At 48.1% G+C, this 22,098-nt stretch overlaps 1 protein-coding gene across 1 annotated transcript in view; it reads left to right on the forward strand.

Moving 5' to 3' along the window:
- Positions 1-533: 533 nt before the first annotated feature.
- DRGX (dorsal root ganglia homeobox) overlaps positions 534-22,098 on the forward strand; it is a 28,122-nt gene continuing 6,557 nt past the window's right edge. Inside the window, exons 1-5 of the mRNA XM_037497223.2 lie at positions 534-567; positions 4,897-4,994; positions 5,938-6,039; positions 8,891-9,072; positions 9,154-9,266. Of these exons, the coding sequence (XP_037353120.1) occupies positions 534-567; positions 4,897-4,994; positions 5,938-6,039; positions 8,891-9,072; positions 9,154-9,266 (529 nt within the window). The remainder of the gene's footprint in view (positions 568-4,896; positions 4,995-5,937; positions 6,040-8,890; positions 9,073-9,153; positions 9,267-22,098) is intronic.

Consider the following 22,098-nt stretch of genomic DNA (forward strand, 5'->3'; position numbering starts at 1 on the left):
GAGTCGGTCACGCTCCGGCCTTCCTCGCCCGCCACCCGCCGAGGTACGCTCGGCTCCCGACTCACTCGCCGGGCCCCGCGCGCCCGGCCTTGGGGTTCGGCTGCCTTCCTGGCCGGGGTGGCCGCTCGCGCTGACGGTCTGAAGCGCTTGCGGACCCGGCTTTCGTGGCCTGGGTGCTGGGCTTGCGGCCGGGACCTCTAAGAGCCGGAAACCAAACTGCGCGGGTTTGATGGTGGGACCCGGGTCGGGGTGCGGCTGTCCGGAAGGTGGACCTGAACCCAAGGACTGCCCCGCGGGGCGGCTGGCTTGAGAGAGCTGTCACCGCCCTCCCGTCCCCACTGTGGATTGAGGGCGCTAGGAGGGGATTTTTCAGGAGAGTGCCGGGTGCGCACCAGGGCCGGCTGGGGCGCAGACAGAAGGAGATTTAGGCTTTATCGCTGTTTGCTTTGCAGCCAGGCCGGAGCTACGCGTGCCCGTCGGTCTCCCAGTCACCCTCCCGAGTCCCTGCCGTCCAGCCGATCAGGCCGTCGGTGATGTTTTACTTCCACTGTCCGCCACAGCTAGAGGGTGAGTAAGTGCGGCTCCTGGGGCTATTGGGAAAAGAAGGCGCCGTCCTGAAAGGGCCTCGGCGGCAGCAGGGCTGCAGAACATTTGGGTTTTGGTCCCGTGAGGGGCGCAGCCACCGGGCGGTGGGTAGCAGTAGCCCCTGACCGCCTCCCCATACCCTGCTCCAGCCTCCCGCCCCATCACCACCTGCCTCCCACCTCCCTCGCCGCCTGGGCTGGGTGGCCCCGGGCTATGCATGCCAGCCGCTGGGACCTGCCCGGTTGTCCCAGCCTCCCAGCACAGATGCTGGTGTCACGCCTCTAATCTGGGCTCCCCAGCCCAGGGGACTGCATCAATCTTTCACGGTGTTTTGCAAACATCCCGAAAAGCCAAGGTAGACTAGGGAGTGGGTCTGTATGGTTCTGGGCCAATGGTGAGCCAGAATGACCCATTGCCAGGCAGCTTTCACTGGGGCACAGGGCAGTACTCCTCCCTGATCTCAACATCTATTCCTGGCAGCCATGTCTTTCACCATGGAAGTACCTTGGCATGCCTCCTCCTCCGTGATTTATTGGGTTTCTGACCCCAAGTGCCAATGACTCCCCACTCCCAAGGGGCAAATCCATGAAGTGGGTTTGGGGTTTTGAGGGTCTCCAGGCCTTAGGATAAATTTCCTCTCTGGATCCCTAGTGTGGTCTTTGCACTGGATTGTTAGATGAGTGTAGGTTGGTGAGAGGGCAGAGCTTGGATCTCTGGTGTGCCCCATGCAGGGCCTAGGGAGTGCCCAGAGGGGGCCATTCAGAGTTAGGAAGGATTATATGCATCAGCCAAATGCAAAGCCACACAACACCTTCCTCACTCAGAGCAGCAGTTTTAGCAATGGGATATTAGGACTTGTACAACTCTGGGAGCAATACTAGGACTTGGCTTTGACAATCTACTTCTTTGGCTTATTTGTGGAATGAGAGAATATTGGAGACCAAGAAAGGGAGGGAATCATGGGAGGGGGCAAAAGGTTATGGGACACTGAGGGGCCTGCGATATCAGAAGATTCTGGTCCACTTTATCCTGGGTTGCCTGGATTAGTAGCTGAGCCTCAGATGCCCAGCACCCACAGAGATTTCAGAAAGTTTGGTTTTGCTTTTCCCATGGACATTTTTATTTCAGTAGGGTTTTCTAAAAGAGGCTACTGAAATCCATGTTTAAGCCCTGATGACTTCACCTGCATTCCTAAGAAGAGAAGGCCAGACATTTGCCTGCCTTATACTTCTTTTTACCTCCAAGGATCCAAGCTGATGGTCTAAGAGGTCTAAGAGGTGCATCTGCTTTCCTGGTATCCCAGAACTGGAGAAGAACCCCTGCAGTGTGTGGGAGACACACTTATAGCTTATGAACCTGGGGTTGGGGGCCATTCATGCCCAATCTTCTGGTGTAATTGGGGAAGGCTGAAGTTTGGACATTTAGCAGGTGGTGGGCTGCCTCTCTGACTTTAGGGGAAAACCCTGTTTGAAGGGTGCATTACAAAAGTAACTTAGGGAGAGGGATGACCCAGCCCGCGTAGTCCCAAGGTACTGAGGTGCTTGCTGCTTTCAGTTCAGTTCCACTCACCTTTCCTTCCTAACCCCTGCATATGCCTTCTCCACGCTCTTTGGTTGCAGAAGCAAGGGAGATCAGTTTTTAAGAAAATTTTCATGCTTTTGCAGTGTGTTTTAGAATCAGTTTTGCAGGGGTGTTTTATTTTAGTTTGGTGGTGTTGGGGAGGAGGTAATTTGCTGAAACAGAAAGGCTGAGAACAGACCTTTGAAATATGACATCTCATAGCCTATTGCCTTAAACATTTTTATTTTCTATTAATCTAGAGAGACAAAAAGGAGAAGGCAAAGTGTGGTTAATAATCTCATTTTTCAGATAATTTTACCAATGTTAAATTAAAAAGTATAACATGCTCCTGCTTAGGAAATTCAAATTGAACAGAAACTGATAGATCAAAGGATAAAATCTTTTTCTAAAGATACTTAATTGTTGATTTCTTGTGATTCTTTCAAGAAAAACACACTTTAGCCCATATTTTTATATTATTTTCTTCTTTATGGTGTGCTTTATTTGTGCTGGATCATACTGCTATGTCATTTAGGACTTTGCTTTTTTGACACCATAGTAGATGTTTTGAGGATTTTTGCTTACAGAGCTACTGATTTCTTTTAAATAGCTGTGTAATATTCCACCTTATATTGTATAGAAAATGTCTACTGATGGGCATTTTGCTTGCTTCTAGTTTTTCCTCTATTACCATGCTTCCAGAAACATGCTTCTCTATTTCTTATTAAGTATAATCACAGATTAAATACTTCACATGCACTTAGTTTTTGACAGATATTGTCAAATTATTCTCTGATAAGGCTGCAATTTATGCTCCTATAAGTAGTGAATGAGCATGAATATTTATTATACTCTTGTCTGTACTGGGCATTACTATCTTTTCCCCAAAATAGTGAATAATATCATTGTTTGTTTTGTATAATTATTGGCAAAGTTTGACATTTCCACAAAATTATTAACCATTATCTTATTTCTAAGTAAAAACATCTTCTCATTTTCCTCTATTAGGTTGTCAGTCTGTGTTCTTGTTAATTTGATGAAACTTCACTCTTTTAAAAATTCCATTTAAAGCGATGATGTGTACACATTGTGACACAAGCTGGAACAAGCAGGTATAAGTCTGAAGTGCGGGGCTGACTGTGATTGGAGAGCCTCAGAGATTGCAGTCCATCCCCACCCGACAAGTGCTTTGTGTCAAAGCGCTTCCTGCAAAATAATGGAAAAAAAAACTGCTTTGAGGCTGTCTTTTAAAGTTTCCAATGAGGGCCTCCCTGGTGGTGCAAGGGGTTAAGACTCAACCTGTGAATCTATCCACAGCTGCTGCAGTGCGAGTTCGATCCCTGGCCAGGGTGCTACCCACATGGCGCAGCAGACCTCTCCTGACTCGCCTGCTGCTCCCCTCAGCAGTGCATTTCACTCAGTCTGCCTGTTCTGCTCCCCACTCTGTCTCTGGTGAATCCTCTCACCCCCCACATCTCTGGTCTGTACCCCAGTTCTTGTGTGAATAAATAAATCTTAAAAAAAAATTAAAGTTTCCAATGAGTCGCAAAGAAATATTATAACTAGGGTTTTGAAAAATGCATTTTGGACAGGAAGATATAGGAATAAGACTTCAGCAGAGAGTGGGAGTACTGTGGCAAAGGATGTGGCACTGGGGAGTAGAATAAAAGAAGGAGGAACTCCCTTTAGTAGATAGAATTTTAAAAAGCCCAAAGAATGTTGCTTCTTTGGGACTGCAATCCTTCTGAGGGACAAGGTCTGGGCGCAGTGTCTTGCCAGTTCCTTATGCCAAGTATGCAGTGATTCTAAGACTCAGGCCCGTGGCAGGTATAGCTTTCACTGGCTAATGGGAACTTGCTCATTTGTTTTCCTAAGAAGCCATTGTGGACTGTCAAGTAAATGGTGCACATTTGGAAAATGATCTGAATGCACGTTTGGGGCCAAACTCTGTTCTGGCTTATATGAGCTTTGGAGGCTGCTGGGGAGGACAGTGGGAAGGATGTCTTTCTTTTCAGAGAAGCAGGAGCAGTGAGTCCTTTATGAGTCTGGTCAGAGGATAGGGTGCCCTTTGAGAGGGACCCTGTCTAAGTTGGCTTGGAATTCAGGGCAGTGCTATTGGTGCAGATCCTTGTTAATTGACATATATGTAACAGATCCACTGTGGTGCTGATGAGCTGTGACCAATGGTAATTAATATTCATTTATAAACTTTCTACCTCCGTGTGCCCTGAAGTTCTAGGAGAAAAGTACTGTGAAAAGGTGTAAGCGTTTTTTTCCCCCGCCCTGTGTCCTCTGCCTTTAATCCTTATTCTTTATAAAAAACAAGGGAAAGTAAACCAACAGGTAAACAAAAGGAGACATAGAGGCTTCTGTTAAAGACCCAGGAGTAGATATGAGGTAAAGGCACAGCGGGCAGAGGGGCAGAGGGTGCCAGAGGGCGGGTGAGGACTCCACATCAAGCTTGTGACTCAGAGTCCAGAATTTCACAAGAAGAGGACTTGGCTGTCCTGGGGTATAAGGTTGCCATCCACCCTATGAAATAGGCCCTGGAGTCAAAGATTATTTAGAGAGAGAGGGCATATGAGAGTGGAAATGATGGGGCCTTAGTAAGATGAGCAGAGAAAGACATTTTGGGACACACAGGGTTTTATCTGGAGGGAATGGGCTGATGATTCTGAAAGGGGTGGCCCCGGCTCAGTGTGGAGATTGGGGGGAATATGGCTCAGGCTGATACCGTTTTGTTCCCAGCAGGCACTGCACCCTTTGGTAACCATTCCACGGGAGATTTTGATGATGGGTTTCTGCGCAGAAAACAACGGCGGAACCGAACCACATTCACTCTTCAGCAGGTAATGGTGACGGTCCCCTTCTGACAGTCACCTGCTTCGTGCATCTAAGAAACAAAACAAAACAAAAAACCCCCAACAACAAAAAATCCCCTCCCCCCAGGGTTTTAACACTCTTCTTTGTCTTTTAAAATAAGGTCAACTGATTATGGATCTTTCTGTTTTCTTGAACTATTTATGTGGCAAGGAATCAAGTCTGGGACAGGGAAGATGACTTTGACCTTCTGGTTCCAGATAGTAAGGGAAGAAGCAATAACGATCACTCCCATTTGCCTTATGGTTTGATGGTTTGGGGAACATTTCCATATCAGCAATATCATTTGAACCTTGAAATAACCCTTTGAAGAAGGCACATCAGACATTCTTATTCCCAACAGATAGACAGATGAGAAAAATGGGGTCCAAGAAGTTGTCTGACTTTAGATGGTATTGTCACCCATAAACAGAAGGGCTGCAACTGGGACCTTGACTTTGGGTTTCCTGGATCTGGGCTCCTTCCCGTAGATCTGTCCTATTCTGGAACAAACTGGAACTGTAGGGAAGGTGACACAAATACCCTTGGGCAGTTTCTGTGGGATTGAAACACTGAAGGCATCTGCAAGTTGTTCCTCTTCTCCTCCACCCTCCGGTGAAAGCTGTGCGGATTCTTCTGTTTTATCAGTCTCCTTAGATTTTGATTCCTGTGCAAATGCATATAATATTTGCACTTCTCTCTTATTTCTACTTCTTGCAGAAGTGCTGGGGCTGTTAGTAAGTCTTAGCTCCTCAGTCATCCATATTTAAAATTTTAATTCTGTGGGGTATTTTCAAAGACCTCTCCCTCATTTCCCCCTACTTGATCTGTGAAACTACTTCCCTACCACTCATAGCAAATTTTAAAATATGCATCTGTTTCCTCTCACCTAGCCACAGTCTCTCACCAGTAAATATTTTTTTCTTTTACCAGCTGGAAGCTCTGGAGGCAGTTTTTGCCCAAACACACTACCCTGATGTCTTCACTAGAGAAGAGCTAGCCATGAAAATAAACCTCACAGAAGCCAGAGTGCAGGTAAACCTTCTTTTTAATTATTTAACTCTCTAATATTAAAACTGGCAAACTTTTTTTTTGACATCATGACTGCAGAGTGCACATTTGGCCAAAGAAAGCAAATGAAGACTATCTGTCATTTTCATGATGCACTTTAATAACATCAACATAATGTGGAATATTAGATTAGGTTGATTAATCGGTCATTCATAATTAACTAGTGATAATGTTCTACACTAATTTGTCCGCGTCTCTAAGGTACTAAATTACATCAATGCACATCCATTTCCTTGCTTTGGAAAAAAAAAAAAGAGCTGAGATGCTATTCTCAAAGCAGCTCTGACCGCTCTGGGTAAGGCTGGTCAATTGCAGAGAACCGCGTTTTCAGATGGGAAGCAGTGTAGGATCTGCTTTCCAGAAATTGCATCATGTCCAACTTTTCCCCAGCACGTGGACTCTTTCAGTGAAGTGGATCCGAAGAACATGTGCAATTTAAAAATCTTTAAACGGCAGCAGCAAGAAGGCTGCCTCAGGAAGAGCGTGGCCCGCGGTGACCGTCTCTAAGCAGGATTTCTTTTTAGAAGCCACACAATGATTACGTTTAAGTGCACATACCCGTCGAGCCCAGCAGATGTGCCCGAGCTGGGGAGGAACAGATTTGCTGTGCCGCCTCTCCAGGCGAGCTATTCTTTGAGCACAATTATATATTCATTTTATTTATGGGTTTCCTCCATGCTGTTTCTGTTCTTTTTTATGTGGGGGCTTGGGGTTAAGACTATGCAAAGATCTAATTGTAGGAAATATAATAGTTTGCTTTCGGTTCCCCTGGGTCATGTTAGTATCTCTTAAAAACCAATGGCTGAAGAGAGATAATGGAATTCTGAGCAGTAAATTGGGGGTTGTAAACAAATTATTTCCCCTATAATCAGATTATGTGATCCTGATTATTAAATCTGAACATGAATCATTGGTCATATGCCGGCAAATTAAACTGATTATTATTTGGAAATGAAAATCTCCTTTGGCCAGGATGCCGTCTATCCTTTCTTTTTTTAATGCCAGCTTGCCAATAGCTGCCTAAAGACTGAACTGCAAATTGAGATAAATGACACAATTATTGAGCATTCAGAAGTGGAAGATCATAACTTCTCCCTGAAAGGTGCAAGGGTGAGATAGGGGTGGTGACAATTAAAGCTGGGAATTGTTGTTCAGGCTGTTGTTGGCTATTATGCAAACAGACAATGGCTGCGAAGCATTTGTGGAGTGAGCCTCCGTGTGGGGACACAGCCTTCGGTGGTGGGAAGGGAGATGTGTTTACATTTATACCCCTTGCTCATTCAAATATGATTAATGTTCTATAAAGCAGGGTCTTAATCGAAGCTGATGTTGTCAAACAATAACTAAATAGGGAAATAAACGACTCCATCATGCTCTTTCCTCAGAAGCAGGCGAACTGTCAGTGCAAAGTCATTAAAATATGATAATGAAAAATAGCTCAATTAAATGTTGTTATAGCTGTGACCTTCATTCAATTAAGACGCAAGAAAGTGTCTGCATTTTGCTTTGCATTTAACTGCCCTAAATTTAGAATATAGATAAAATCATTATTCAATGGTTGCTGATATGTGCAATTAAAAGCCAACTAGATTAAAAAAGAAAGAAACCCAGTTAAAGGAGAATGGAAATCAGAGGTGGGGTGGGCTGGCAGAGGGGTTAGCCTTGGGACCCCGGCTCTTTTCCGGGCCAATGTGCCAGCAGGAGGAGGAGAGGATGCCTGGGGCAATAGAAGGAGATCTAGCCAGGTGTCCCCCCTCCCTTTTTTTTTTTTAACCAGGAATTATCTCCCAGGAGAGGAGGCAAGAGGTTTTGTTGGAGAAAAGAGCAGCAGGATTTCACTGACCTCTGGGAACACCTTGGGCTCAGGCTGCCTGGTTTCCATGGGGTTGTCTTTTTGCAAAAGCAGTTTTGGTTTCCAAGGCTTAAAGAATTCCACCTGAACCTTAAGAAGGCACTTAGAGCAGGTGAATCACAAGCCTCCTCCTAAGCTGAGGACAGCGGAGACGATAACACTAGCTGATGTTTACCGAGTGATCGATGGCTACATGCCTGGCACTGTGCTTACTGTTGTACATGCATCTCTGTATTATTCTCAACAATGCTTGGGGGTGGCCACTATTATTACCCCCAAACAATTTAGACCATGTCCCTTAGCCAAACCACTGGATCTGCCACCTACCACCCAGATGACCTTGGCAGGCTAATTTACTCTCTTAATGTTCTCATTTGTAAAATGGGATAATAGTACAACATACCTTATAGAGTTGCAGTGGATTCTAAACCAGATTCTAAACCAGGGCTGACTCCAGGCTGTGTTTCTCGTCTGCATATCTAAGAGATGAAAACTGTGGGTCTGAAGGTACACTCTCAGGTACTCAGGCCAAACTTGCTGGAGCATTTTTGATGGGGAAACCCTAGGGAAATGTTTTATAAACTGCTTTGGCAATTAACAATGATTTCCCCCTCACCCTAGCCCATAGGAAATATATTTCACATCAATAAATGTACTCATACACATTGAGAATTTCCACAAGAAAACACTTTTACCCTTGCTATGGACAGTGCATTTGGGTACTTTCTATGATTACAACATATTTAAAAAAATGCCTGTCAAGTTCCTACACAGGTCTGATCCATCTGTGGGTCTGAACCTGCAGTACAGAGAGTGCTGTCTTGCTAGAGAGAGGAGAGAGGAGGCTGTGCCTCTGTGCACCTGCTCAAGGTGAGCCATGAGCATTGGCAGGAGTCCAGACGTTTGTGTTTGGGTTCTGGTTCCCTTCTCCTGTTTGATTGTCTGCCTTCCTTGGGGACTCAGGTTTGGTTCCAGAATCGAAGGGCCAAGTGGAGGAAAACAGAGCGAGGGGCATCTGACCAGGAGCCTGGAGCGAAAGAGCCCATGGCAGAGGTAACCCCTCCACCGCCTGTGAGGAACATCAATTCCCCACCCCCTGGGGACCAGACCCGGAGCAAGAAGGAGGCCCTAGAGGCCCAGCAGAGGTAAGACTGGCTGGACCCTGCATCTGCAGGGCTGGTGGGCATGCAGAGTTGGGAACTTACATGATTTTCTTTTCCTGCCAGCCTGGGGCGATCAGTGGGTCCCACCGGACCTTTCTTCCCCTCCTGCTTGCCGGGGACACTCCTGAATACAGCCACATATGCCCAGGCTCTGTCACACGTTGCTTCCCTGAAGGGTGAGTGTTGGCTCTGCTGGCTAGTGGGGCGGGGTTGGCGCTTATCTGACCGGCTCTCTGCAAGGGAGTGCTGGACATGGTCTGATTTACTTTCTTGGAAAAATCCATACTCACCCCCTAGTGCAACTCCTTTCCTCCTTCTATCAGCTGTGACCCTGTCACAGTCAGGGTCATGAACAGCTTCTGTTCCGCACAGCTACCTGGTTTGAGTCTACGTGCTCTGAGAACGCAGGTAATATAGGCATCACAGCTTGGGAGGCGCTTGTTCTCAAGTAATTGTAGCAAAAGTCACCGCTCTGTGTTTACAGGTTGCTCCTGTTTCTTGGGAACAGTTTTAGGAGCTAATCTGCCTGGATGAGGTTGTGACAGGGTCCTGCTTCTGAGGACCCTCTCCAAATGTGCAGGTGCCCGCCTGCCTTCCCCAGAATTGTTGTTGGAAGTCTACACTGTTAGATTGGTGATTTTCTAAGATTTGTTCTCTTCTCAATGACTATTGTCTGAAACATGGAAACCATAGGGGCACTTTTTCAGGCCCAAGAGTGTGACTGTTCCTCAAGGATTCTGGGGCACCCCACTTGATGAATGGGCCCATTCAGCATTTCTCAATTTATGACCCCCAAACTCCCCGTGTGATAGGACTGGACAGCTGTGCTGGCCAGGAGCAGAGCTGTCCTTCAGAGGAGGCACGGGGCTGCTTCTCCTTGGCACTTCTCTGTCACAGGGGGTCTGTAGGTAGGGGTGTGGGTGTAGGATATAGGCTTTTCCCTGGTAATAGGCAGTGGGAGAGGTCCCACTGGTGTCCCTTGCTTATTCTGTGTTAGGGTCTGGGGTCTCCTACTCTGAAGGGTGTCCACTCCAGCAGATGGGTCACGCACACAAACACACACACACACACACACAACCAGAATAACAATCTGCATTGCAAATGTGGTTTCTGGAGGCTGAGTGAGGGCACGATGGAGCTTCCCTGGGGATTCTCTGAAGGGAGGGAAGGGCATCTAAGGCATAGGGAACATCACATCTGATTGCTAGGAAGAGACCAGGCTTGTCTTGAGAACAGGTGGCATGTTGGGTACCCATGGAGTATGCTCAGAGATAAGGTGGAGGGTGCCTGGCAAGTACCAGCACTTGAAGGCCCTGAATGCCAGGCTACTTTTTGGACTTTGTGCTGTGGGATACAGCGCCCCAGGCCCAGAGCCTCAGTTCTGAGTGGTCCAGTTAGCTGGGCAGGTGCCTATGCTCAGGTGGCTGGCAGAGGTGGGTGATGCTCAGCTCAGTTCAACTCTGGGCTCCGTGGCCCTTCTCATGCTTCCTTTGGCTCCAGGGTCTGGGTACTCCAGAGACCAGGCAGAGCCCCTCATATCCTGGTCCTGGGGTAAAGTTGCAGCCCATAATGGGCTGCTGGGCACTTCATAGGCAGGTCCTGATAGAGGTTTCCGGCAGGATATGACTAGTGGAATTAATCTTGGCAGAGAGGCAACCCTGGGTGTTTGTCACCTTCTTTCTGCTTCGGTGAGGACCAGCTCGGCTCCTAAGAGTAACCAGCTCTCTTTTGAATGTTCTTCTTTTGGCTTACTCCAGCCTTCTGAGTTGGAGGCAATTCTGAATCTCTCTGCTGTGACAGCCCGCGGGGCTCTGGCTAGCCACGCTGATGTTTCCTGAGCAAGGCTAATGTTTCCAGAGCAAGGCGGGCGATGAGTGAAGTGAGCATGTGCAGGTCTGTCTTCACTCCTTTGACTATCAATGATCTCACGCTCACTTTTTTGAGACACTCTGCCCTCCTTGGTCTGTTTGTCATTTTTCCATTTATGAGAAAGAATGGGGACAGGGCACATTTCTCTGCTGTCAGAAACAATTATGTGCTAAGTGGGGGAGGCCCTCAGATTTGAACTGGGCAGAGTTGGGGATAGGGTTGGCCTGGGGAGCATTGGCTGACTTGAGGGTCAACTGTTGCTCAAATCAGCTGACTGTGGCCATGGGGGAATGTGGACACAGTGTTGCCAGGCTATTCAATTTTCCGAAGCTGGAACTCTGGACTTTGAAACATTCCAATCTTTTAGTGTTACCTCCAAATTTGGGGGCCAAACCCACACATCCTTGAGACTAGTTTGTGGTCTGTCATTGTGTGAGGGGGCATGTCCTTTCCTCTCCCTCTGCCTCCCGCGGTCTCCTCCCTGCCTGCTCAGGTCTCCCCCCAGCAGAGTCATGGCCCCTCCTCATGATGCTCATCATGGGTGCCTCACCTGCATTGCCCATTCTTGGCTGGCCGCTTTGAACTGCTAGCTTTTTAGTCTCTGGCAAGCTAAGTCATGTTGGAAAGGGGTGGGAAATGAGCAGTCACTGAAACTTCTGTGTCTGCCCCATGAGCCGTGTTGTTGCTGTATTTAGTCCTTACGGCTGGGCAGTCAGCATGCAGGGGAGGGCCCCGCAGCGGCATGACTAGGAAGTGGAGTTGGGATCACTCTGAGATAAGAGCTGATGCTGGTTGAGGAATCTTTGTATTCCAAAAGCACCTGACCCCTTGTGGCAACACTTCTGGAAAAGAGACATTCTGAGCTGAAAGTCTCTGGAGCAGACTCTGGTCAGCTGGTCGGCAAGGCCCTTTCCAGTCCAGGTGGGCTTGGCAGTCCCGAGAGCTGTGCTTGGGACTTTCTCCTCTGCTTTAGGATGTGGGGGCAGAAGTGTGTCCCTCCTGCAAGTTACATGCTAAGCACGTCCTAAGAGGAGTGATGCTCTGTTTTATGGAATGTTTTGCTAAGTGATTTGGGGCCAGGAACACTTTTTGACTCTTGCAACCCACATCTCCTTTTCCCAGGTTTCCTCAAGCTATGCAAATTAAGTGTGTAGTGTAAACTGGGCCCATAAGAAGAACAATCCTAATCTTCTAAGGTCTGCCTGTGCCAGGAGCTCTTGGTTAGTCTCCCTCACCTTACCTGCATCCCCAGAAATGGCTGGGCAGCCAGATGCTGGCAGTTCTGGTGACTGAGCCACACTCTCCTCTTAGTCCTTCATTCTGCTTCCCAAGTACTGCTGGTCAAGGAGGGACTGTCCCAGCTATTGGGAGAATCTTCTTGCAGGCTAGTGCTAGGAGTCTGGGCATTTAAACCCACCTCTTCTCACAAATGAGAAAGGAGGCTCAGGGAGGAAAGTTACTTGCTCAGATATCACTTACTCAGTCAGGTGCCCCTTTGAGGTCTAGCCTGCTGTCCATAGGATCCTGATGGGACCTTTCTCCCAGATGCCACTTATTCATTCCTTTGAAAAGCACTGATGGAGGGACCTTCGCTGCTCACTTTCTCCCCTCAAACAGGGACAATGTGAGCCCTGGGGAAGAGGGCTGAACTCCCCCAGGAATACCAGAGCCCAGAGCCACTATGAGCTGAGCATTACAGCCTCTTCCAGCCCGAGATCCCGATGCGCTGCTCCAGGTCTGTGGCAAATTGCCAAGGACCCAGAAGGACAGCCTTGCCTCAGAGATAGGCAGATTTCGTTCCAGACTACTGTAGTAAAGTGAATGTCGTCATGAAAGCGCATCACCTTTTTTTTGCTTGTTTTGTTTTCCAGTAGATAGTGAAGTTATGTTTACACCACACTGTCTGCTAAGTGTGAATGCAGGATTGCCACAAACCTCCAGTTTGTAAAACAAAAATGCAACATATGCGAAGTGTAATGTTGTGCCCCTAAATCAAAGTGTTGAAATTCAACTCTCAGACCCAAACTAGGGCTCATGTCTCCTCCCCCAGGCTTTGTGGTCTTGGCGGGGTTATGCAGCCACCCTGGACTGAAGACTCCAGTGTCTGGGTCATCCACTAAGGCTCTGGACCCTGGACAGCTCCCAGGGGCTGCTCCTCTGAGACCCCAGACCAGGGCCAGCGGCTGGAAGGCAGGCTCTCTTGTGCTGTGAAAGTGTGAGGAAAATGCAGGGCTCCTCGCCCCAGTTCTCTTAGGGGCTGACAGAGAGCCGGGCTAGAGTGACAAGCCCAAGGCCTGCCAGTTGGGGGTCCCCATCTTTTGATTCTAAGCATTGTTGTGATGGATTTCCCCTGGGAAATAATGAGAGACTGACCATCCAGTGTTTGTGGGGGAAGCATGGGGATTGTCAGGGGAGAGTTTGCTGACTTCCTTTCAGTAGTGGTCCTTGAAGTCTTTAAGTCCTTTAATGTAGTTTTAGGGGTGTTCGCTTGCCTGGAAATTGCGTGGCTTTGACTGTGCTCTGAAAACAACTCTCTTGGAATACTGATTATCAGTTCCCTCAGCTGCTGGCAGGGACAGGCACAGGTGGGTGTCACAGGTGGTAGAAGGGACGCCCTCATAAGTCCCCACAAGCGGGCTCGCAGAGCACGGAGCTGCGTGGAGCCGTGCTCCAGTGTGAGTAGGGTGGACAGGCTGGGCCCTTTTAGCTCCGTGACTATGTCCAGAATGTGTCAGTGGATCTAGACCCTGCTTTCTAATCTTTACATCATGGGGGGATGTGGTCCAAAAAATATGAAGAAGAGCAGTACTCACAGCCCCTTTACTGAAAGGTCAAAAGCAGAAAATTCTGGATTATGGTTTTCTAGGGAAATTAGGGAGACTAATTTTCACTCCTTGGAGACACCTGATGAAGGAAAGGGCCTGGGTTTTGGAAGCAACTAGAGAGCTGGGGAAACCGAGATTGATGGGGCTGGGAATTACTGCTGTCTTTGGGCAATTCGCACAGCTCAGAGCTGCCACGGCTCACCACGAAGCTTGCCTGGGCGGTTCTGCCTCAGGCTGGGGGACCAGGGCAGAGACCTTCCAGAGCTTGGCCCACTGCCACAGCACTTTCATCCTGGGCTGAGGACACTGCTCTGCTGCCAGCTCCCTGAACTTGGTCAGGAGACTGAGATGCAGCTCTGGGCCTGGAGAACTGGGCACATCCCATCAGTAGGCTCAGTGCTGGGGGTGTGGGACAGTGTGTGTTGAAAAGAATGCATCAAGATAGTTGGCAGGCCTGCCCAGGCAATAAGCAGCCAGGAAGGGTGGAAGGTGGCGACAGCACCCTTCATGAGTGGGAGGTCATGCCCCTCAATGTGACTGGTCAGGGAGAGGACCCACACAGCACCCACACCACAGTGGCAGACTAGCCCCAGGCTCTGCTGGGCAAAATGTTGGATGGGCACCAGAGAATGGGGCGGTGGGCTACCCCAGGTCAGGAAGTTGAAAACCAGGCAGGTGAGGGGGTTTCCTTCTTTAATTTCTTTTAACTAGCAAGCAGCCAATTAGCATAATTGTTTCAAGCTAGTGTTCTGCATTGTCTTGCCCATGTGAATTCTCCTTCTTTCATTCTCGAGCCACGGAAGTCTTGCATAAATGACCAGCGCTCTCTCTCTCCTTCTTCGTCCATAAAAATGGAGACCTTGACTCTAGTGGGGCTGAAGTCATGACGAGCACTTGAGTTAGAGCATTTGAGGCCTTTAACAATGCATGGCATATGGGAGGTGTCAGTAAACACTGTCATTATCTAGATTCTCATTCTCCTCTAAAGGATCCAATGAAATGTTTCTGCTTCTCCCAGTATCTAAAGTTTCTCTGAATTTATTGTAAACATTCACCATTTCCTCGCATCCCCCATCATTCCAAATTTTGGCAATAGTGGGGATTCCTCTCTGTTCCCGGTTGGATTTCCTGGTCAAAGCACCCATGCCCACCTTGGGGTTTCAGAGGTGGCATGTACCCTGAACTCTGGCATGGTCAGAAAGGAGTCATCCTGGCCAGGCATGCAGTCTGGGTGTTCCGGGGAAACCCTCAAATGAAAAGGCAGCAGGACCCTACCCCATGCTGGGAGGGTTTGCATAACAATAATGGGTATCCAGAGAAAAAGCCTTCTCAATGCAAAGAATTTTCCTGTGCTGTCTTAATGGCCAGTCTTGTGTTCACAATTCATTAATGCAGAGGAGGTTATTAATGGTCGAGGGAGGCGCTTGGGTTTGTTCCGGGGAAGTGCTGGCCACAGGACAGGCGTACTGGGGGCGGGAGAGCCACAGCTAGCAGAGGCCCCAGCCCGGGTGCACTTAGCCTGGCTGCCTCTAACCTGTGATTCAGAGAGCTGGGTGTGAGGTGGAAACTAATTACAGCTGCCAGTGGAGAGCTTTCATAACTCACTCCACGCTCCTGCATTCTCCTAAGCTGGCACAGGGCGGTGTGCTGGAGGGAGGCATTAGAGCTGTTTTCCCTAAACCAGAGAGGCACTGGGGTGGGGGGCAGGGGGCTTGGGACAGCCTGCAGGGCAAGGCTGCTGGTGGGGACACTCAGTTGCTGCTTGGTGCCCTGGAGTCAGGCTTGAGGTGAGAGAACAGGGGCAGAACTTAGGAATGGGTTTGGACCCCTTCTGGCCCTCCTCGCCTCTGTCGAGAGGCGGGCTGGGACCCTTGGTCACCTACTGAGGCCCCAGTTGGGAGGAGCCTGGAGATGACAGCTCTGGCCCCACCTCCCTGGCAGTTGAGGCCCTGGAGGCTGTAAGGATTGGAGGTGCTGCGTGCCAGGTACCTCCTTGCACTGGCACTGGTATGTGGTGGGTGTGCAGTGGGTGCTAGCAATTGGAGTAGCTGTCCTGGGCTCCACAGATGTTGTATGTGTGAGGATGCTGGGAGACGAGTGGCAGCGTGTCCAGTGCTGGGAAAGAGTCTGGCAACGTCCTTCCAAGGGCAAGACCCCTTAGTTAGCCAGTGTAAGGGCCCAGGACTGGACACAGTGCAGGTTTTCTGATCCCATGCAGACCGGGTAAAGGAGGAGTCAGAGTCCTCAGTAGTTTTGCAGGTTTTTTATTCGGGGTTCACCAGGCATATGGCAGGCAGGGGTGCTGGCTGGGGGGCTGGGAGGCCTGCCAGCCTCCCAGCCCCCAGCAAGTCTTCACTCTATCTGGGCTCTCTAGCGTTCGTTCTGCTGCTTCTCGGCTTCTGCTTCTGCTTCAGCTTCTACTGCTGCTGCTGCTGCTGCTCGCGTCCCCCCGTGACACCGCCCTTAAAAGCACAGTCTTAGCTCAGCTGAATCCCATCTGCCTATGCCCACACCCTATTCCAGGTGCCCGCCATCAGGCATGCATTCAGGACAAGGATCCATCATCTATCCTGATGGTGGAAGGGCAGAAAAGCCTGATATTTTCTTTACCCTACAGTCCACCCCCTCAGGGTTTTCTGCCATATACAGTCTATACATATATATGCAGTTTTCTAAGCAAACAAACAATGCAGCCATGGCCCACAAAAGCAAATACATCAAATATAACAAAATACAATATAACAAAATACAACAGAACACAAATAAGTCCAGGCAGGGCACCAACCTAGTGCAAAAGACAATTATTGGTACCAGCAGATGAGCCACCAAATCTGCTGCCTAAGGCACTGCTCATACGAGGGAGGGGAAATCACACACGGCATCTGCTATAACATACCAGGAGCCGTCAGGCTTCCTGGCCTTCTCTGGCTGTAGTCTCGGCTACAAGGCACACACAGCATCTACCCCCAGGATGCACTAGCTCTGGGATTGGCAATTTTATTCTGTTGGGGGTAATCGCCAACCCTCAGGGTTTCTGTCTGCAGTCGCTCCAACACTCGGCCTTCACGGCCACCCATGCGACTCGCAGACCCCTGCACTCAGGCCAACCCACTGCACAAGCACCCGGGTCGGGGATCCAAACTCTGCATTTGGCTTGGGCTCCACCCCAAGCCACATTCCCCACCGGTCCCCCAAGGACAGGTTCCTCAGCTCCTCACCCTCACTCAAGAATGAGCAGGGCATCACCCACAGGTGATTTTACGAGACTCACAGGGCTTCAGCATACCCAGGCTGCTTAACAGCCGCTTAGGGCTTCTCAACTTAGCATCAGTACCAGCTTTTGCCTACTTAGTTGGCTTTTCTCCTCCACCTGGCTGCTGGGCATACACAGGCTGCTTTTGGCCATCTAGGCCCACTGGCCACCCCCAGATTCTCAAAAGAAAAAAAAAACATAACCTGCCAAGGTCCTCCGCCTTCTGGCGGGATTGTCAGTCCAAGATCATCAGTTCATCAGTCTATCAGTCCAAGTCCATCAGTCCATCAGTTCAAGTCCATTGGCCTCTCCCTGCTTCAGCAACGGCCTGCTGCCTCAGGGGTCATTGGCTGGTCCTTTCCGGTGTCGTTGGCTGGTCCTTTCCGGTGTCGTTGGCTGGTCCTTTCAGGCGTCTCCTTCACGCCAGGTCTCATCCTGTAGCTCGTGGACGTATCCATCTTCTATACCGCCATGGCGCCTCCAGCGTCGTCATAGGCAGTCTTTTACTCCTTAGTCCCTCCAGGTCTTCGGAGGGCTCCAATACCCGTCTGCTGCTGCTGCTGCTCGCGTCCCCCCGTGACACCGCCCTTAAAAGCACGGTCTTAGCTCAGCTGAATCCTATCTACCTCTGCCCACACCCTATTCCAGGTGCCCGCCATCAGGCATGCATTCAGGACAAGGATCCATCATCTATCCTGATGGCGGAAGGGCAGAAAAGCCTGATATTTTCTTTACCCTACAGCCAGAAAGGTATATTCCTGACAGTGCTTTGGCCTTGGTCTCTCCAGGCCATGGTAAAGCCTCCAGATTTTGAGACCAAAAGGTTTTATTAGTCAATAAGCATTTGCCCACCAAGGGTAACCTCAGAGGCAGAGGCAGCCTCTTTTTCCTCCTCTGAAAGTGAATCATTTTTCCCTTTTTGTTGTGATCTTAAAAATCACAATTTAAAAAAAAATGGTTTTATTATGAAATATAATATTCATTGGAAAAATTTCATAACATATGCATCTACTTTAAGTACCTATTATATATAATCACCCTCTGGGACTTTATCTGCACACCTGAGTCTCCTAAATCTTTGTACCCCTCTCAGCCTAAGTGAAACCACTAGGCTGACTTTGTGGTAACATAGCTTTACCAGCTCCCTAGGAAGGTGTTCTGAAACAAATTCCTTAGTCTTGACTTTTTTGAATTTTACATATCTGTACATGTGTACATGTGGCATGTATACCATGTGTATTTTCATGTCTGGAGTCTTTGGAGCAGCATATGGTTTGTGAGATTTATCCACGTAATTAGGTTTCTGTGTAGATTCTTTAGATTACTCCATGTGCAGATTTTCTATTAAAGATGGTTCGTCTCTCTCTTGTACTTTTTTAAAAAAAATTTATTTATTTATACAAGAACCGGGGTACAGGCCAGATATGCAGGAGGGTGAGAAGAGTAACCAGAGACAGAGTGGGGAACAGAACAGCCAGACTGACTGAAATACACTGCTGAGGGGAGCAGTGGGCCAGACAGGAGAGGTCTGCCGCGCCATGTGGGTATCTCTCCGGCCGGCCGGGATCGAACCTGCCCTGCAGAGGCTGCGGACAGTTTCACAGTGCTGTGCTCAACCGCCTGCACCACCAGGGGAGGTCCTCCCTTCTACTTTTTATTTCTTTTTCTTGTCTGACCCTACTGGCTAGGATTTCTGATATGGAATAGAATAGAAGTGGTGGTAACAAGTATTATTGCCTTATTCTATTTTGTTAATACCAGTATTTTTTGAGATATAATTCACATGCCACACACTCTGTCTATAAAAGTGAACAATTCAGTGATTTTTAGTATATTCAAAGAGCTGAGCAGCCATCACTATATCAGTGCTGGAACGTTTTTATCACCCTGTGCCTATCAGCAGTCACTCTGCATTTTCCCCAACTCTCCAGCCCCAGCCAATTACTGATCTACTTTCTGCTTCTATAAATTTTGAACACTTTGCTGTTGCTGTTGTAGACATTTCACATGAATGGGATTCTACAATATGTGGCCTTTGTGACCGATCTTGTCTTATTCTTGATCTCATGTTAAATCTCAGAATTTCTTAATTGTGTGTGCTCTTTTAAAAGATATCCTTTATTAAATAAAGATGCTTTCTTCTTGCCCTAGTTTTTAAAGTTTTGTTTTAATTATTATTTAAGTTATGAATGTGAACAAATGTGGACTTTCATGAAATACATTTTCTGTTGAGATGATCATGTTTTTCTTACTTGACATCATGAACAGTAAGTTACATTGATTTTTTAATGTTAAGCCAACTGTTCATTCCTGGAAGAAACTCAAATTAGATGTGACATGTTATCCTTTTCTATAGATATTTTGTTTGCTAACATTTCGTCTAGCATTTTTGCATGTATGCTCGTAGATCATAAAGATTGACTTATGTTTTTTTCTTATAATTTCTGTTTCAGGTTTCAGTATTGTTTTAGTTTATCCCAAAACAAGCAGAAGCAGAAATGCCCAGTAGTTTGATTATATGTCCTGATTCTGAGAATCCTCTGAGCTCAGTTGGGGAGTTTTGCTGTTTCTTTTACTTTGGGGTCTCTCATGAGGTTGCAGTCAGATGGAAGTTAGAACTGGTACATTTAAGATGGCATCACTTTCCTGCCTTGGCAGGGATGCAGAGAGGCTGGGAACTGGCTGTCTTTCCCCATGATGAGCTTGGATGTTGATTGGATCCCAAGAATGTCAGGGCAGAAGCAGCCAAGCCTTCTTAAAGTTTATACCCAGAACAGACCCAGTATTGCTTCTGCTGCATTCTATCGATTAATGTGGGGCATTGGGCCAGCCCAGCCTCAAGTGGGGGGGGGGCACGGCACACAGGTGTGAATACTGGCAGCATGGTTCATTGAAGGCATTCTTTGGAGACTGGCACAGGTAGCCTTGTGACACAAGTTGGGTTGTATGTTTTGAACCTACATTCCTTCCAAGTCCTGACTACAAGCACTTTAAGGGCACAGGTCACATCTGACTCCCCACAGATACTTTCCAGCCACTCGTCTCTGCCTCTAACACAGAATCTGATGCAGGAGGAATGAAGGTTGTGCTGGGAGATGGAACCCACTTAAGACGAATTAGCCTAAGGGGTTGCAGACTGGGGTTGACTTGAAGAGAGAGACAAAAGCTTTCAGCAAAGAATTTCACCTGATTTGATACAGCTGTGTGTTCCCACAGAGGTCATCGGGTATGTAAGTGTGTGGGACCCGGAGAAAAGAGGTCTTTCTCTGTAGGAATAAAGAGGGTTTTCCAGAGGACATGGTTGAATTGGGCTTGAAGCTGTCCAGTGGGTGCAGGAACTCCATGCAGAGAAAACAGCATGAGCAAAGGCATGGAGGTTGGCAGGGCTGATATGCTGAGGGTAGGACAAAGCATGAGGTTGGATGGAGGCATGTTCCTGAGAGAGGATGGCATAGCCTGTAGGTTTTGCACTCACAACAGCCACTGCCCATAACTATCTCCCTATGGTTACAGGGTCAACGTAGGTAAGATCCCAGTCTTTTCATCTCTGAAATGACAGCTATAATGGCCATATCCACTAGTGCCTGTGGTTGGTAGTGTGTGTATCTGTGCCTGGAACATTCACATGTCTGATAGGTGCTGACGATATTATAAGGGTTATGTTCATGAGTCGGAGAGGTCACTTAGGATCTGATTAGGGTTTAGCATGGACCTCTAGGGAAAAGAATCCTACTTGCTGCAGGCCTTTGCTCCTTAATAGAAGAGGCTCCCAGCCTTCAGGGCACAGTTCATTAGGCCCATTGGTGTGTACAACTCTTCAAGGGCCACTGGCTTGCTTCTGAGGCCAGAGGTGTTTGAGGAGCTGGGAACCTGAGGGGCAGAGGTGTTCAGTCTTCCTGGGGAAGTGGATGAGACAACCCTAGTCCCTCCATGCCTAGCTGATGTCAGGCAGACCAGGTGGAGAATTGTAGCACTTGAGATTTGTAAGGAATCTCCTTGATGATTATATCACTCTGCTTCTCCATGATATAACCAGGGAAACTGAGGTTCAGAGAAGGCATAGGATTCCCCAAGGTTACACAGTGCATGTATCAGAAATAGGCCAAGTCAGGAACCCAGGTGTCTTGACTTTCAGCCCCCATACCCTGTATTGATTCTGTTCCTTTTACAGGCACCTGCTGTCATTCTCTGACTTTAAAAACTGCAGCTCACTTTCCAGAAGCCATTTCCTATGGGTGCTGATGGGTTTGCCCTTCCTGTTAATCAATGGGACCCTGGAGTGCAGGGAGCTGAGCAGAAGGTTTCTTGTACCCAGAGACAGTGGGAGAAGCAGCCTGCCTGTTCAGAGTTCTGGTTGCCATTAGAAGGAGTGAGGGCAGTGCTAATTGGCAGTGGATTACCTAGAACATGTGTCCTCACTGCTCTTCTGGTTATACCGGGGTCCTTGGATCTGGTGCTATCATTATTTGTTGTCCCTTCAATGACATCCAAGCAGAACTGGGACACTTCACACCAGCCATGGTTGGCTGAGCCAGCTCCCAAAATGAGGGTTCACCAAGTGAAAGAGCAGATGTCAGGACAGCAAGTGTATGTGTGATAGATGCAGTTGAGACACAGGTGGGATTTAACGTCGATTCCACCAGAATAACCTGCCCAATTAACACAGGGATGTTGGCATGCAACAGATTGGATAGCTGTGATGACCACAGTTTTTCTTTCTGTGGAGTATCAAAGAGACTTAGAATAGGGAGATGGCAAGTTTGAGAAACTAAAATATGCCAACTGAGTTGGGAGGTAAAGATTTTCTTCCAAATATTTGGATGTTTATTTTGTACCAACATAGGACATGTTAGTTCTGGCATCAGGGTTGTGTGGGGTGAAGGTGGATAAAGATATTTACATCAACTTTAGGAGGCGAGGTAGGTACAAAAGTAAATACAACTCATGATAAAAGATAATAGAAACCATAAAATAGAGACAAGAAATTATTTCAGGGCTTCCTTAGTAGAGGATGTCTGGGTGTGAGCTTGACTTTGTCTTGAGCTTGATTATTGGTGAGCA

The sequence above is a fragment of the Talpa occidentalis genome, unplaced genomic scaffold, assembly GCF_014898055.3.
Source record: "Talpa occidentalis isolate TD23 unplaced genomic scaffold, MPIMG_talOcc4v2.1 talOcc4.8, whole genome shotgun sequence".
NCBI classification, from domain to species: Eukaryota; Metazoa; Chordata; class Mammalia; order Eulipotyphla; family Talpidae; genus Talpa; species Talpa occidentalis.